Genomic DNA, 17,388 nt, shown 5'->3' with positions numbered 1-17,388 from the left:
TTTGATTCTTTTCAACATTTTTTTGTAATTTTTTTTTTTCAATAAAATAGTTTAAAAAATAATTTTCCAAAATTCTTTCAGATACATTTTTTTTTTCTTTTTTACGAGCTACAACAAAAAATCTTTCGATTATTTTCAACATTTAAATATCATTTTTTAGAATAAAATAATTAAAGAAATAATTTATTTCCAAAAAATTTTTTGGAAAACAATTGTTGACCAAAAATCTTGAACAAAAAAAACATGTTTTGAGACACATTTTGGGAAACATTTTTTTATAATTTTGAAATTACTACAACAACAAACACCTTTGTTTGTTTTTAATATTGTTTATAATTATTTTAGAGTTAAGTAATTAAGAAATAAGTTTTTTTGGGAAAACAAAAAGTAATTTTTATTTTTGATATTATATGGCGAACAATGTTTTTCTGAAACCAAAACTTTTTCTAGAAGAGTTATTTTCCTGTTTTTTTTTCAAAACTTTATGGCGAACAATGTTTTTCCAAAACACTTATTGTTTTCGGAGAAAATTTAAAAACAAAGAAAACTATTTTTTTTTTTTGGAGAAAAATAAAATTTTTTTTAATAGAACATAAATTTTTTTTCTTGTTAAAAAATTTTAGAAAATTTTTTCTTTTTAAAGTCTTTGAAAAACAACTCCTCTCCGACTATTTTTCGACTTCTTTTATTAATACTTTAAACTCAGCTTCTTATTGGGACTCCCTTAGCATTTCGAGTTATATTCAAATACTTACAGGGAATTAGCGAGAAATACACACTTTATTTATGCCTTCCAATGTGCAAAGAAACGCTTCGACCGATTTGCTAACAGGCATAACGCTTCACCAGAGCAATGCCATAGGTTTCAGTTTGCTTCACTTTCTAAGTTTAATGATTTATTTGCCTTAAAAGTGATAAAAATCTTAATTTACGGTTATTATGTTTTATTTCGGCAGTAGGCTCAACGATTTGTAAACAAAATTTCACTAACTTTATTAAAATCCTGTGTTAGTACTTGCATTTATGTGAAATTTTAATATATGTAAAAACTTAATTCAGTAGAACAGATAATTATAATAATAATTTGGCAAAGCAAAGGAAGTGTCCAGTGGTTTCGAAGCAAGGAAAATCAATTTAAATAATTACTTAGTTTTCCTAAGACCCAACACATAAGTGTTTTTTTTATATTTGGTTGTCAATGAAATATAAATGCGGTGCAACCAGCGAAAGAAAAGTTCGAAATAACAGGAAAGAAATTGTTTTTAACTCAGTAGTTCGAGTCGTTAATTTTCTCAGGCATACGCTATTTCGTTCACTAGGCCATTGTGTGTGAATGCGCTTCTGAGTAATTATAATTCAGTTGGCTTGCGCTTGCAACTCATTGGATGCATAATACGTCAAATGACAGAAAAGGTTCCTTTCAACTAGCAGTCGCTCTTTCTTCTTCTTCTTGATTACGTGATTTTGGTCGAGTTTAACAAAGCGCGCCAATCGTTTCTTTCTCGTGCTAACCGGCGTCAGTTGGACACACCAAGTGAAGCCAAGTCTTTCTCCACCTGATCTTTCCAACGCAGAGGAGGCCGCCCTCTTCCTCTGCTACCACCAGCTGGTACGATTGAATACTTTCAGAGTTGGAACATTTGTATCCATTCGGACGACATAACCTAGCCAACGAAGCGGCTGGATCTTTGTTCGCTACGCTATGTCTATGCGACTATAAAGTTCCTACAGCTCTTTGTTCCATCACCTGTAATACAGTCGCTTTTGGCAGGGGTAAATATCTGAATGCAATTCTGCCATTTGATTTGCATAAAACTTCAGATCTCTCAATTTAGGCAACAACATCAAGACGCACGCGATTTGTATATAACTCTCTTCCTGTAAGAAAAAGATTTGCGGCTAAAACAGGGATAGAACTGCAATAAATTTCTTATTTAAGTTTTGGAACCAAATAATAAGAACTTTTAGTCCAACCAGCGAATTCGGCTTCTAAACTTTAGTCGGGTTAATATTTGTTATAAAGTATTAATCTATTTTTTCCCAAAAAATTAAAAATTTTCATTTTTTGGGTTCAATTGGTTGGCCGATTTTACATTATGTTGAGGAACTATAGGATGAAGAAATTGTCCTTGGAGTCCCATCTGATTGATTATGTATTAATGGTGGTCCAAATCGTCTTTATTAAGCTAACAGCCTACTATTCCATAGCTAATTCCGTGCTTGTTACGGTCAAACAACCCTTACAAACATATAAGCTACTCATCCTTAAAGAAATTATAAGAAAAGCAAACGAAAGATGGCGTAATGAAGCCTGCTGCAAAATCGCCCGTCAACTGTGGCCGACTATCAATTATAAACGCGCAGAATTTCTGCTAAGACAGGATAAACACAGTTGCAGCACACTGATCTCAGTCATAACGGGACTCTGCCTAATAGATAGACACGCACACCAAAGGATGGATGTGCAAACATGACTTCTGTAGAAGTTATCTAGATGAGGAAGAGGAAGACACAGTCTCGCACCTTCTGTGCCATTGTCCTGCTCTATCCAGACGCAGGCTTACTATTCTGGGTAAACCATTTTTTAATGAGTTGAAAGATCTCAGTTGTGCAGAAATTAGAGATATTCCAAAATTTTTGAAAAGCACACACTGGTTTTAGGAGAGATAGGGGCAAGCTCCCCGCGGCATCACACTGAATTAAGAGCCTGAGTGTGTCCCACAGGACAACCGCTTCAACCTAACCTAACCTAAGGGCAAACAAGCTGGAATTTTTAAGTTCATTTAATTATTTTCAGCATTGCATGGCTCTAGCAAGCTAGTAGCTTTGCTTGTAAAATTTAGCATAAAATGAGGTTGCGCAATTAGCCTTCTAAGTTCAATAATGTTTTGTGTTTTGTGCTTTCTTTTTTCTGTTTTTGAGTTGCATCATCTTTTGCTATTCCCAGACAGTTTGTTTTATTGGCAAAAACAAAAGAGCTCAAATTCCCACAACGCCAAGAACCGCGTTTCAAGCGCGCAGTTTAATAAAGAAACAAAATTCCTATTAAATCAAAATAAAAAAACTTGTGAAAAACTCAAAAACACACTTTGTCGCCGTTTGTAGCAGCTATGCAAATGTAAATAACAGACATTTCAGAATGTGTTAATTAGTGTCTTTGGCCAGTTTGTTGGCTCCGCATGGCCCGACCCGGCGCGATTCGCCTCCGTTTCCAAGCTTGGTTTGCATGCGAAACGCTCGAGAACACAGTTAGTTTACCGGACCAGCAGAACGCCTGCAGCAACAAACTGTTGTCGCTGATAGCCAACGCCACATACACACACACACACACATACACATACGCCCAATAACACAACTGGATGCCCCGCGCTCTGTTTTCCGCAGCGGCTGGCTTATGTTAAGTGACGTGCAGTTATCACGACCGGCAAACGTTGTCAGTTAGGCATGTGTATATGTATGTATGTATGAATGTATGTATAGGTGCGTGCATGTACGTATGTAGTTTTGGCCCGCTTTACCTTTTTTACCACTTTTTTCTACTCTCACAACACCGTTCTTCGCTTGCCACTAGTGTTATTGTTGTTGTAGTTGCTGCCCTTGTTGTTGTTCCTGTTGTAAATAGTAGCTGCATTGCGCAGATTTTTTTCTGTACTTGATGGTTGCTATTAATTTCTTTCATTATACTGTTGTTGCGCCTTCGCTTCGCACACACACAAACACACATGTACACGTATAGGCATATTTTTCTTTTTCGAGCAACTCAAATATATGCAAGCATGCATTTTTATTTATTGCCATTATTGTTGTTGCAATAATTTTTGTTCTTGGCCATTCAGCTTCACTGCCACTGCAATTTATTTATACATTTTTCTTTCTTTCTCTTAACGCGCATAAATTATCAGTTTTGCCAGCGCATTTGCCACTCAACGCCTCGAATCGGCATTTTCAGCCAGCTCATGCGTTTCTTTAATAAAAATACAGATCAGCAACAACAACAAGCAGCAACATAACCAATCAATACACACACACACACACATACACACAGCAGCATTAGCACCAATAATTAAGTTGGAGAAAATAAAGTTTGTGTAGCAAAATGTTCAGCCGCTTCAGTGCATCGAAACAAGTTCGTTGCTTCAGTCTTTCGTTCGCGCTTCTGCCAACCAGCCTTGCAGCCAGCCAGTCAACCTCCAGTTTTCTGTTGTCAGTCTTGTTTTGTTGTAATGTTCTGCAAATGTCGATGCGTTTTGAATGAAGCGTATGATTGAACGTACATGAGAGTAGCGGTACTTTTCGCAAGCAATAAAACAAAAATAAGCAGACAATAACAGAGCAACAGCATCAGCATCAGCAGCACACCACATAGCGTAGTTTATGAGTTCAGCAAACAGTAGCAAACAGTGATTAGAGTTTATTTCTCTATGTGCACGCATATATGGAAATATGCAGGAGTATCCGTAATGCAGATTATTTGCGAAAAATTAGTTTTTCTGCTGGGAATATTAAGAAAAGGGTGTCCATTGACAGGAAACTTGTCATCTTTTTCGGCGTACATTTTTTGCCATTGAATAGCTTTAGCAAAGGTCCAAGAACAAATGTTCAATTCTCATCCTAATTTTAGTATAGGCGAACCTGTAAAATGGGCTCTCTTAGATGTGTGTATGTACCCACGACAGCAGTCACATCATGCAAATTGGCTCTATGAGGCCACTGAAAACTTCAATATTAAGTTTTATTTCTTTCTGAAAGAAACCTAGTAAAAAAAATTTACTTTTGCCTGAAAAATTATCAAGTTTTCGCAAAGCATTAAAATTTAATTTAAACAAATTTTCTAAACTAAAATTTTAGGTTTAACTTATTTAAGAAAACAAAGGTCAACAAAAATTTTAAAAATTAAATATTAATAAAAAATTGTACATCTTAAAAGAATTTAATTTAAAAGTTTTTAAATGTATTGAAGAAACAAGAAACATTTAAAAAAATGTATTTTATTTAAAATATCATATCTATTCTATTTCCGCAATTTTTTTTTTATTTAGTTAAATTTTATTGAAAAATTAAAAAAAAATGTACTTACATTTTATTTTTATATTTTACGTAACATACAGAAATAAAAAATATGTGAAAAAATCTAAAATTTATCGGAAAAAAAATTGAATTTACTTAAATTTAAATCAAAAGTCTGTCAAAAAAATTTAATTTTGCCTGGAAAAAAATTTAATTTTCGTAACAAATTTAAATTTAGGTTTGGTTGGTTGGTTTGAGTGGTGATTCTTCCAGAATCCAACTAGCGCCTCCGCACCATTTTGTTGCCACATCCTCGCTACCAATTTGTTTAACGGTTATTTACAGCATAACTATATCCAGTCTGTGCGGTTTAAGAACCTTATTAGATTGTTGACGTCTAAGCCAGACAGTTGTTCGAGACTCTCGAACAGCGGTTGGCCCAGGGTTAGCATTCTGTCCTTCCATAGGGCAGGGCATTCACAGAGGAAGTGGAAGATTGTTTCCTTTTTCTCCGGTTGTTTACAACTGTGCCAGTACGTGTTGTGAGTATGCCAAAATGGGTATCGACTGCTTGTTCTCCAATATACCAAAAGCCAGATATAACTGCCGTTAGTCTACAGGCGACCCGTCGCTTCATGTTTAGCAATGAATTTCAACTGATCTCTCCATCTACAATCCGCGATTCGGAGGTATTTTTGGGAAATTGTACTCTTGACTGCACCTAATGGTGTGAATACCGATTCTGCTAGAGCGTTATTCAAGACAGATCCCCCTCTTATCAGTTCATCTGACAATCTTCTTTTCCGTTACTTTTAATCTTCCGATGTCCCGGGACCCAGATTAAGGTAACTTTATGGTTTTCACTCAAGGTTGTAAGGCTATTCCTGCTTTGTTCCATCACTTTAGAGGTTGTTGTAGCCGATCCCAGTGCCTGGATTGCAGCTTTTCTATCAGAAAGAATTGCGATATTGCCCTTAAAAGAGAAATCTGTTATTATTAGCCTACAGGCTTCCCCAATTGCCAGTATTTTATTTCTCAATTTTAAGTTTGTGAGAATATATACAAGCTCCAATACCGCAGCCCATTTTACTGCCATCCGTATAGACTGTAGTGTCGAAATTCTTTAGAGAGAATACCTTATTCCATTTCTCCTTAGATGGAAAGAGAGTGGAAAAATTCCTATTGAATATTACCGTCGGGACGATATAGTCAGCCCTCACCGTGATTAGCTGAGCTTGTCGCAATAATAGACTGGCATGACCATACGTTTTTTCTTTCCAACGACCCGCTTCATTTAACCGAAATGCACTCATTGTTGCCGTCTTCTTTATATGTAGGTCTATTGGAATAACGTGTGTCAGTGCATTGAGAGCCTCTCTAGGACAAGATCTTATTGCACCGACCGTTTTTGCACAGGCTGATCTTTATATTCTGCCGAGTAATTTGGTACTGTACCCTCTCCCTAAAGCTTTCCACCAAACTACCCAACTATTTGATAAAAAAAAGTCGTACAATCGTCTTATACAGCTATAATGTAAGCTTAAATTGAAGACCCCATCTTCTTCAAAGCATACATAAATTTAGGTAAATGATGGACAAAGTTTCAAAGAAGAATTTAATCTTAAATTTGTCATATTTATTCCATATGTAAACCTCAAAAAAACTAAATTTCACTTTAAAAATTTTAATTCTCGTAAACGAAATAAAAATTTACTTATTTTATTTACTTATTTTTCCGACCAATGTTGAAAAAAAATTAACTTCAATTTTAAAACATGTTTTTATTTCTATATTTTCGTCTTCCAGAAAAGGAAAACATGTCGAGAAAAATTAGTATAATTGTGCTCAAACAAATTTTTAATTTTCCTTTCATACTCCTAAAAAAAATTCCATATTCTTAAGGAGTTACATGGGTTTCGCCGGGTAAAAAAAGACCTATTTTCAATTTTTTTTTTTTTCTATGAAAAAAAGTATTTATTTAATTCGAACTTTTATCTGTCTTATAGATACATATTTAAAGAATAATTTTTGTAATTTTCAAAAAAAAAATTAAAACTCCTACATTGTGAATGACGTCACCCGGTGACCCCCGAAAAAAAGGTGCATCCGCGTTGTCAGCATAACTCCTGACAGGATCATCAAAAATTAAAAAACAAAAATAAGTGTTTTAGTTACGACCATAAACTCATGCTTAACGAAGGAGAGAACAAAAAAGTAAAAATTGGGATTTTGGCAGACATTTTTCCATAAAAATTTAAATTTCGGTCAAATTTTCTTGACATTTTGGTTTTTTTTAAATAGTTGTAATTGAAAAAAAAAAACGATATTCTTCGTTCAAGCATGAGTAAATTGTATCTTGAACACCTGTGTAAAATTTCATCAAGATCGGTTGAGTAGTTTTCAAGAACATTTGACAACCAACTTTGGAAACACGGTTCCGAGAAAAACGCATTTAAAATTTTGAGTAACAATAAAAGTGGCTTGGAGCGCACACATTCCAAAGTTTGTATCTCCGCAACCATTATTCGGATCGACTTGAAAATTTATAATAATATTCGTGAGATGTTGTAGAAATGAATAAGCTAAAAAAAACTCGATATTTTGAACCCACGAAACCCATGTAACCCCTTAAAAAAAAACGGGTAAATTTCGTATTGAGGTTCAAAAAATAATTTTCACTCAAATTTTAATTTTAGATTTTTCGTATTGTAGCCAAAGGCAATGTTGAAGCAAACCAATTTTGCTAAAACATTTTTTAATTTCGTAACAAAAGAATTTAAATTTACTTAAATTCCAGAGCAATTTTTGAAACAAAATTTACTTAAATTCTGGTTTTTTATTTTACGTCTTTCACTAAACTCAGATGTAAAAAACTCAGGTTCGACATGAAGAAACTTTAAATTTTCACTAAAAGGACTTAATTTATTTTTCTAAATTTTATTTTATTTTTTTTTACTATACTTAATTGAGCTAAGTCTTAAAAGTCTACATTTTTACGTACTTCTTTTATTTCAATATAGATTCGAAATCTTTACAAAAATCGGTGGATAAATAAAAACTGCAACAAACATGCGATTTCTGCAAAAAAATACTTTAGAAAAAATAAATGCATACAAACATACATTTTTCAAATAACACATCTTTAAAATAAATAACTAAAGTACCGAAAAATGCCAACATTTTACTTAATCCTCCACTTTTCCTTTTTACAGTGATAATTTCTTCCACCTTTCTGTGCCTTCTTTCTGTGCTAAAAAACGCGATAATTAAAAGAACTCACGTAGAACTGAATACTTTTCTGTTAAAAAAAAAATCGAATGCAGAACTTCAACAAAAATAAAATAACTGACTAACAAATCGCATATTAACCCCAAAATCTTATTCAAAAGCAATACTCCAAAAAAATCTACGTGCACCAAACAATAACGAATACCAAAAGAAACGAAATATTTATATTTTTTATTTTGTTTTTGCAAATTCCGTGCCGTGGAAATCGTTCTTATCTGGCACTTCGACACAACGTTGGCATGCTGAAGTGGGTTAGCATAGCGACGCGTCGAAGCGCGTGGCTATCCACAGCAATAACAGCGAAGAGCATCAAAAAGTCAACATCAGCGACAACAACAACAAGAACAGCAACAACGACAGCAGTAGCGCGTACGCTGACCTCCAAATCAACATCAATCAATTTTGCCATGTGGCTGCTAACAACCCTCTGCATAATAGCCGCATTTGTGCAAGCGACAAATGGATTTCAGCCAATTGAAGTGAATAACAGCGGTAAGTAGTAGTTGACGTACTTTTATTTATAATTTTTTTTTTTTACTCTTCTACATTTCTATTGTTATATTCACACAATGGAAAAGGTATGAAAGTATTCAAGTGTCGCGCTGTTATTTTTTTCGAATTCATTAAGTGTGAAGACATTTATTGAGTTATTGATACGATTTTCCAGAATTCGAACAAAGCACAGCTTAGACCACCAAAACTGATTGCACCTATTGAGTGAAGACTTTGCTGACATTTTTAGTCCATATATGTACGAGTGCATGTGACTTACCATGAATAGTGGCACAATTAGGCGCTTAAACGAGAATGAGTAATCAAAGCAAATATAAAAAAACTCTCATTTAAACTTTTCAAGTACATTTGGAGTACGAACCAATGTGAAGAAAAGGCGCAGTATGTCTCAATAGGTTAGTGAGAAATATTTTGAATCGATCTTGAGCTCTTTCTTGGTATACCTACAGTTTTACTAAGTGAAGTCGATACAATGAAATGGTACCCTCTAAGCTAGAGAGTTTGGGGTTTGGTGGTGAGCAATAGCGCCTATTTCCAATAAGGTGCATTGAATTGGCGGTTCAAAATTAATCTTGCCGTAGAATGGCAAGGGTTGCATTAGGTGAAGTAATTGAGTCAACAAATTTACTATATAAAGGCGTGAAACTATGGTATTCTCCTACTGTTCCTGGGCCACTTCTTTAACAACTTTTGTGTAGGAAGTTTCACCAGGCGGAAAAACCGCCAGCCCGAAGTTGATTGCAGTTGGTTTCAAAAAACAATTTTTTTTTTTTTTGTGGCGAAATTTCCTACCCAAGTTTGGTTAGAGTAATCAGACAAACTCCCGAGATTTCAGTTTCTTTAGGATGAAAAATAGATTTAGTTTTAGTTTTGGATTTCAAGATTCGGCTGGTAGTTTAGTCATTTACCGAGATCATGGCAAACAGCGCCAAACACCGAGTTTGTTTTCACAATATAATTTTTTATCTTAAAATGAGACTAATGTCAAAAACTTATATGAGGAACTTCAACTTCATAGAGTGAAGGTTTTTTGGTTGATATATAAAAATTACATTTTTTATATGGAAACCCCGGCGGATAGCTAAGCAATCATTTTCTTTTTCTCTACTTAAAACTACTTAAATAAGCGGCAGGCTAATCAAGGGTAGGTGAGGTCAGAAAGCAAATAGATTAACAAAACCAAGGCAAGACTGAGTCTTGTCGTGGCCCTATGATTCCGAGTGGAGTGAAGAAGGAAAACAAAGAAAAAAAATTATGTAGATAAACAGTTTAACAAAATTTGAAATTTTTCCAAATTTTCTTTTTTTTTAGGCTTCGGACAAAAATTCGAAAATTCCACAAGCGTTCATAGCCAATTCCAGCGCTTTTAATAAAAATTTCTAGAAACACTTTTAGAATGCAGTTTTATGTGTTATGCTCACGGGGCACTGTCCGCGGGGTATACATGCCGTGAGACTCGGAATTACTTCGAGTCCTTTTTGCGTCAGCTGTATGGAGGATAAGGTGGAATCATCTCAGCACCTGCTCCTCAGCTGCCCTATCTCTCGCGGGACTAAGATTCAAGCAACTTGGTTCTCATTTCTTTTCTGCGACTGCTGATATAGCAGGTATTGGAAACAAAAATCTGATGAATTTCATCAGCAGCATAAAGAGGTGAACACAACCGCAGACTAGTCACTGTTCGTAGTCCACAAACACTCAACCTTCCCCATCCTTTTCCCTTTCGTCCTCTTTTCTTTTTCCTTCACCTCTTTTCCCCCTCTTGCAATGGTATCACAAAGGATCAACCAAACTTCTTCGTCCAAGTGGGCCCACTCTCTGGGCAACCATCACTACCCAATCTAACCTTTATGTGTTAATAAATTTTGCTATAATAAATTGCAAGTTTAAAACTGCTAAAAAATTATGTTGAATTTTCATGAAAAAAATTCTAATATAATTAAAAACTGCGGAAGTATGATGAAATGTTTGTGTAATTTTTTTGATTTTTCTGAACATCTTGCAATTTGACTTAAATGATTTTTAATAGCCAATGCGTAGTATTTTTATAAAAACTGTTGAACACCCAAAAACAAAAATACTAAAAAAAAGTCAAAGTGGTCAAAGTTTTGAGATGACATAGTTTTGTCACAGGCTGTATGAACGACCACCCAAATCGAGTCATATGAATCACCCACGAGTCTTCAATAATTAGCTTTTCATTGAAGATTAAGAAACGCAATGCGGCAGAATTTAGCTTCTTATATACACACACGGAGTGGTAGTGATTTCCAAAATAAAAAAGCATAACAAGTCTGAGTTCCCACTCACATTAACTTAGACTCCAGAAGCACCTTGATTTCCAAGAAGTTTGATTCTCGAAGAACTGACTGACCATCGAGTGCCTTTTGGGCGTTTAGTTTTACTGCTTACCGCATAAATTGGCTTCTTCCTAATTTTTAGTTAAATATTCGTTTGTTTTTCATTTTGTTTCTTACCACATAAATTTGCCTCGTCCTAATTTACAATAACCTACTTTTTGTACAGCAAATAAATTGGGCTTAGGCTTCGTACTTAGTCGCCTTCATCGAATATGAGAAACTGAAATGCTCCGTCGTAAGAGATTTTGTTTGTATAAAAAAATGTATATTATGTATCGGCAGCATGAAATAAATATGCGGACTTATTTATAGGGTGATTAATTTTGCGCCGCCTTGTATATATATATATGTACATGTATATGCGAAAACTTATATCTATAATATTCGTAGTGTTCACAGGGAGTCAAACTCAAACACAGGGGATACCATTTTTAAGTGTAAATATATAAATATATATAAAGGGTTTTTCAATAAGAGGTGTTATTTTGATATTGAAAGAAAAATGCTATTTCTTCATATAAATGATCCGATGTTTATTTCATTCTAAAGAGGACGGTATGCCATTATATATATATATAATTGGCGCGTACACCCTTTTTTTGGGTGTTTGGCCGAGCTCCTCCTCCTATGTATGCGTCTTGATGTTGTTCCACAAATGGAGGGACCTACAATTTCAAGCCGACTCCGAACGGTAGACATATTTTTATGAGGAGCTTCTTCATGGCAGAAATACACTCGGAGGCTTGCCATTGCCTGCCGCGGGGCGACCGCTATTAGAAAAATGTTTTTTTTTGTTGTTATTAATTTTGGTTTCACCGAGATTCGAACCAACGTCCTCTCTGTGAATTCCGAATGGTAATCACGCACCAACCCATTCGGCTACGGCGACCGCCATTTATTATGCCATTAATAGTGTAAAATAACATCAGCCAAATGACCATCACGACTACGCTTACAGGACAATATCCTTTTCATGAAACTTTCCATAACCGAATTGCAAAGTGGCTGCCCTATGTCCTCGATAGCCTCACGAATTGCATCTTTGAGGTCTTGAATCGACCCTGGGCTGTTGGCGTAGACCTTCTCTTTCACGTGGCCCTAAAGAAAAAAGTCACAAGGTGTTAAATCACATGATCTCAGTGGCCAATTGTGATCACCTCTTCGACGGGTAACACGGTCCGGAAACTTTTCCCGTAAAATGTGAATGGTTTCGTTGAGTGGCACGTAGCGCCGTCTTGTTGAAAATAAACGTTGTCCAGATCAATACCATCCACTTCTGGCCATAAAAAATCGTTATTCATCTCTCGATAGCGCAATTATTTCACCATTAACACCTGTTATTGGAAAACCCTTTACATATTTTTTAGTGGTTCCTAGGTGCTACATAGCGCCTAATCTAAGTAATCATGTTAATGTATATATTTTTTGAAGGTATTTTGAATTTTTATTCAACTTAGCGATTCAAGTATAAATAAATAAAGCATTAACAAGCACCAACAAATGGTGCGTTAAATGCGTGAAGCGCAAAGGCTTACTGACAAATTTTAGCATTTATTACTTTTATTTGTTTCTCATTTAATTTTAATAATTTGTTGACGCAAGTATAGTTCATTGTCCAACAAAAGTCTCTAAATTCAAGTTTGTACGTTTTTTGTAAATTCAATAAAAAAGTTAAAAAAATGTTAAACGAAATTTCGCACCTTTTAAACAGTGTTTCTAGAAACTCTCAAGTATTGAATTTTGCGATAATAAAGTGCAAGTTCCAAATGGCCGAAGAACTGCGCTGACTTTTGACAATTTTTTTACGGGCGCTATTTGGTATTTTTTTCTATGTAAAAAATCTCAAATATTCGAGGAGGGTATACGCAAAGAAAAATTTAAAAAAATCAAATTCGTACTTTTTTTGTTCCATTTAATCAAATACAACTGCGTACCCCAAAATTTTTCGAAAAGTTCTGCACAAAAAGCATGAAATCTTCATAACTTTTCACCACCAGCAAAAAAAGTTAGTCCAGTTGCAGCCACACTGGCCCATCTGCTTGCTTGCGTATCTTTGCGTATGCTAAATGTGAAATTGCAACGTAAAATTGTTGCTTTAAAATTAGAAAATAGCAGGCGAGCCACACGCACACAAATTTTCTGGAGCGCACTGTGCGTAACTATCGCCGGTCTATCGCAACTGCACACAAAACAGGCTTCATTCACTGTAGTTAAGCGCCTCGACTTCCGGCAGAGCTACGCACTCGGAAAGCGAAGAATGTGAGAAATTCAGTTCATTTAATGCACGATTAATTTTTTTAATATCCCAAGCTTTAGAAAGATATATGAATACTTATACGCTAATTTTGTAGATATTAATGTTGGACTACTTTTTCTACTAATGCTGGTAAATAATGAGAAAATAAATATCCATAACCAAATGAACTGTTTAGTAGTAGTATTAATGCTTTATTTATTTATAAATATTGCATCTTACATTTCAATTATTTTTACAATAATTCGTTTAGATATATGAATACATAAAGAAAGAAATAATAAATTTGTGGCAATAACAATGTTGTCCGTCACAGCTCAAAAATTAATCAAAAATTTAACTCTGCAATAAGAAAATTTCTATAGCGTTAGGTTGAGTATATAAAGCAAGTTCGACTTTTCCAATTATGGCGGCCGCCGTAGCCGAATGGGTTGGTGCGTGACAACCATTCGCAATTCACAGAGAGAACGTCGGTTCGAATCTCGGTGAAACACCTAAATTAAGAAAAAAAAACATTTTTCTAATAGCGGTCGCCCCTCGGCAGGCAGTGGCAAAACCAACAAGTGCATTTCTGCCATGAAAAAGATCCTCGTAAAAAATATCTGCCATTCGGAGTCGACTTAAAACTGCAGGTCTCTTCATTTGTGGAAGGACTTCAAGACGCACACCACAAATAGGAGGAGAAGCTTAGTCAAAGACCTAAAACCTAACAGAAGTGTAAGCGCTAATTATTTACTTTTTTTAAACCTAAAGTAACAACTCGAGTAAATTTGCTTTTTAGTCAATCAAAAATTAAAATTAATTGATTAAGTAGTAACTGGAATGCGAGACTCGATTGCAGCAAAAAGATGAATTCAAGAGGCTTCTTTGGTACTTTTTCAAAACTGGCTTTTAAATAGTGAGAGCTAGAAGAAGTGCAAGAAATGTTGGGTCTTAGTACTGCAGAATCTGCAGCATATCTGGTGTATCTACACAGTACATAGATATCAGGCAAATTACTAATCAGCTAGAAATATCTCTCATGTAGCCAACTTAGTCTTAAAGTCACTAAGACTTACGAATTTTGAAGGTATAGCGCGACTATATTTTTTGCAAACTTAAAAAAAGCTAAATTATAAGTTTTCACACATAACTTGATCACCCTCAAGTTCATGATCAATCTGGCTGAAAAAATCAAAAACCCTTAACCATTTACCGTATAGGAGTCCATGTATGGTATTACAGTTTTGATTCAATTTTATTTCCAAACTAATATTAGGAGTTAAATAAAATGATCTTTTTAGCCTAAGTGTTTTAGGAGCCACCAAATCTCCTGGTGCTCCTTGACTCGACCTTTTCAAATTTCAAGTATTACAAAACACTTTAAACTATTTGAATCCATCAAATATATATTTATCAATTATGAATTTATGAAATTTCGAAATAACATCACTTTTGTGCAAGTGGTTGGAAAAGCAGAATTGAAGTCCCAGTGATTTATTTTCAAAAAGCGATAACTGAATCAAGTGTAAGCAATTTTTGGCAAAAAAAAAGATATTTTCATGGAGATGTTATACTTATCTTTCTCGATGGATAATAATTTTTCCGCTTTTCAACTGTTTTCTATTAAATTTAAATTTGAATAGTCCGAGCCCAGGAGCACCAAGAGATTTGGTGGCTCCTAGAAAACTCAGGGTTAAATCACCCATGTATTTTGTTTTCTATACTATACAACTACTTTTTATATGTATATGGTTCTTTATAAAAACTAAACACAATACAAAACTTCTTTATTTTTTTTTTAATATATCTTATTGATATTTAAACGAAGTTATATCCACCGTGATATAATTTTTGTTTCAACGCTTTATTAATTCATGCAATAAAGGGTTAAGGAATTTTGCTTGGCAACTACAGGTTCAAGGTAGTAGTCCGGTGTAACGACTGAAATTTCGACATTTTTTCATGAATCTTTAAAAACAAAAAAAAACGCGATCGTTTTAAAGTTTTTACATGTTTTTTTTGGTGTTTTGAAGTATATAAAAAAAAAATTTTAAAGTTAATTTTATATTAATTTGTTTAAAATTTTTGACGTCAAAGTGGAATCCTTAAAAAAAAGATGAGTTGGTTCAGGGAAACACACAGTCTTCCAAAGTCATCTAAAATAAATAATTCAAAGGGATTATTATTTTGTAGACTTTATTTTAGGTCCCGAACCTAAAATATACCTAAAAATATAAAAACAAAAACAAAATTGCGGGCTTGTGAAATAAATTCTCAAAATCTAATTTTTTTTCTTCATAAATTGTTTAAATTAAATGGTTTATTATTAAAAAATTCAATTTTTTAAAGGTCCGGGATCTAGATATGTGTGTCTAGTATAACGGGTAAAATTTTAAGCCAAATCGGTTGAATAGTTTTGAATCAGTGATTCCCCGAAATTTCGAAAACATGGTTTTGAGAAAAATGCGTTTAAAGACGGTCAGAGCAGCTGCTGCTGGCGTGTCACACGCTTTCATACAACTACGGCGCGCTTTCTTATTTTAGCTATAACTTTAAAAATAATTAAAATCTGAAATTTTTATAGTATATTTTTAAGATGTTTTTCTTCCGAAAAATGTAAAAAAAAATTCGATTCAAGCGATTGCAACTCCTAAAATAGCAAGTGGAAAGTTTAAAATTAGATGCTGTGCTTGAGATTAGATAACTGGCTGTCGATAAGTGCCAAAAAAATTGTGGGCTAACATTGTATTGTAATTTTTTCAATAAACAGCGTATCACGAAAACAATTTTTTTTATTTTTTTTTTATTTTTGTGTTTATATATTTTTTTATTATTTTCTTTAATTATTTGTTTTTGTATTGTACTTTGCTCGCACTGTTAAATAAAAAAACATAATTTTGAAATTTTTCTCGGAAATAATTTTATTGGCTTTTGAGTAAACCTATTGTCATTTGCATTAGACTTTCTTCGCAAAAGATGTATTATATTATAGAAAACTCTTTATAGTGGGGTAAGATGAAAATAAAAGAGGCTGCCGTTCCTAAGCGTTCACGTAGTTTCGTCTGAAATAAACCAAGAATATAACCAAAGACTCTTTTATAGTGGGGAAGAAAACACTCATATTAAAGACTTAATGCCATAAATTTTCAAAATATTAACCAAAACTAGTCTGTAGGCAGCTTCTAGACTGAATAAATAAATAATTATATAAATAAAAAAATATTAGTAATTTAGTTTTTTACTTACTCGTCTTTTTTTGAATCTCAAACCTCTTTTAGCTCTACATTTCTCATCGCGGATTGCGCGTTAAGTTTTCAAACTACTTTCTTGTCTATATTTACTGAACACTTGCCAAGTGTTAATTGCAGTATATTTTTTTACTTTTATTTTCCATCTCAACAACAGCATTCAACATTTTTTGAAAAAAAAAAATAACAAAATAAAAACAAAAAAACCGAATTTGCTACGCGCTTTTGTTGCTATTTAAAAAGTGAAACACTTTTCACACTAAATTACTAAATGCTTAGCATAGAAAATAATTTGCGGCGAAACCGCCCGAGCTGCAGTGCCTGCCAAATAACTACATCAACAGCAGCAGTAAAACAACAACAGCAGCAGCAGCAATCAATGCAGAAGTTAGCTGCTTGATAAAACTAGTAGCATATGCCGCATAATGCTCTAATTATAGAAAGTAGGATTTGAGTAGCATATCGACACTATTAGACTGGCAAACAGATAGGTAGATGCTGGCGCTCTAAATGAGACTTCTACTTTACAGATACCGTTTTGTGTGCTCACATGCATAATTATGTAGTCATACGTATATTTTACATGCCCAAATGAATGCATGTGTACACAAACACATGCTTACTGCTGTTAATGTGCTGCTTTACACGCACTGCAAATTCCGCGCACACACGCAAGTAATGAAGCTTGAAGCGGGTTTGTTGCTTAAGTCTTTTGTATGCGCGCCAACCAGTCAAC

The 17,388-nt window shown here is 34.1% G+C and overlaps 1 protein-coding gene across 1 annotated transcript in view; it reads left to right on the top strand.

The window, feature by feature from the left end:
• The first annotated feature begins 8,534 nt into the window (after nt 1–8,534).
• Nucleotides 8,535–17,388, top strand: part of LOC128868044 (serine protease filzig) — a 107,209-nt gene continuing 98,355 nt past the window's right edge. Inside the window, exon 1 of the mRNA XM_054109765.1 lies at nt 8,535–8,787. Coding sequence (XP_053965740.1) covers nt 8,535–8,787 — 253 coding nt within the window. The remainder of the gene's footprint in view (nt 8,788–17,388) is intronic.

Source organism: Anastrepha ludens, chromosome 6 (genome assembly GCF_028408465.1).
Source record: "Anastrepha ludens isolate Willacy chromosome 6, idAnaLude1.1, whole genome shotgun sequence".
NCBI lineage: Eukaryota > Metazoa > Arthropoda > Insecta > Diptera > Tephritidae > Anastrepha > Anastrepha ludens.
This window is presented reverse-complemented; position numbering and strand designations above follow the sequence as displayed.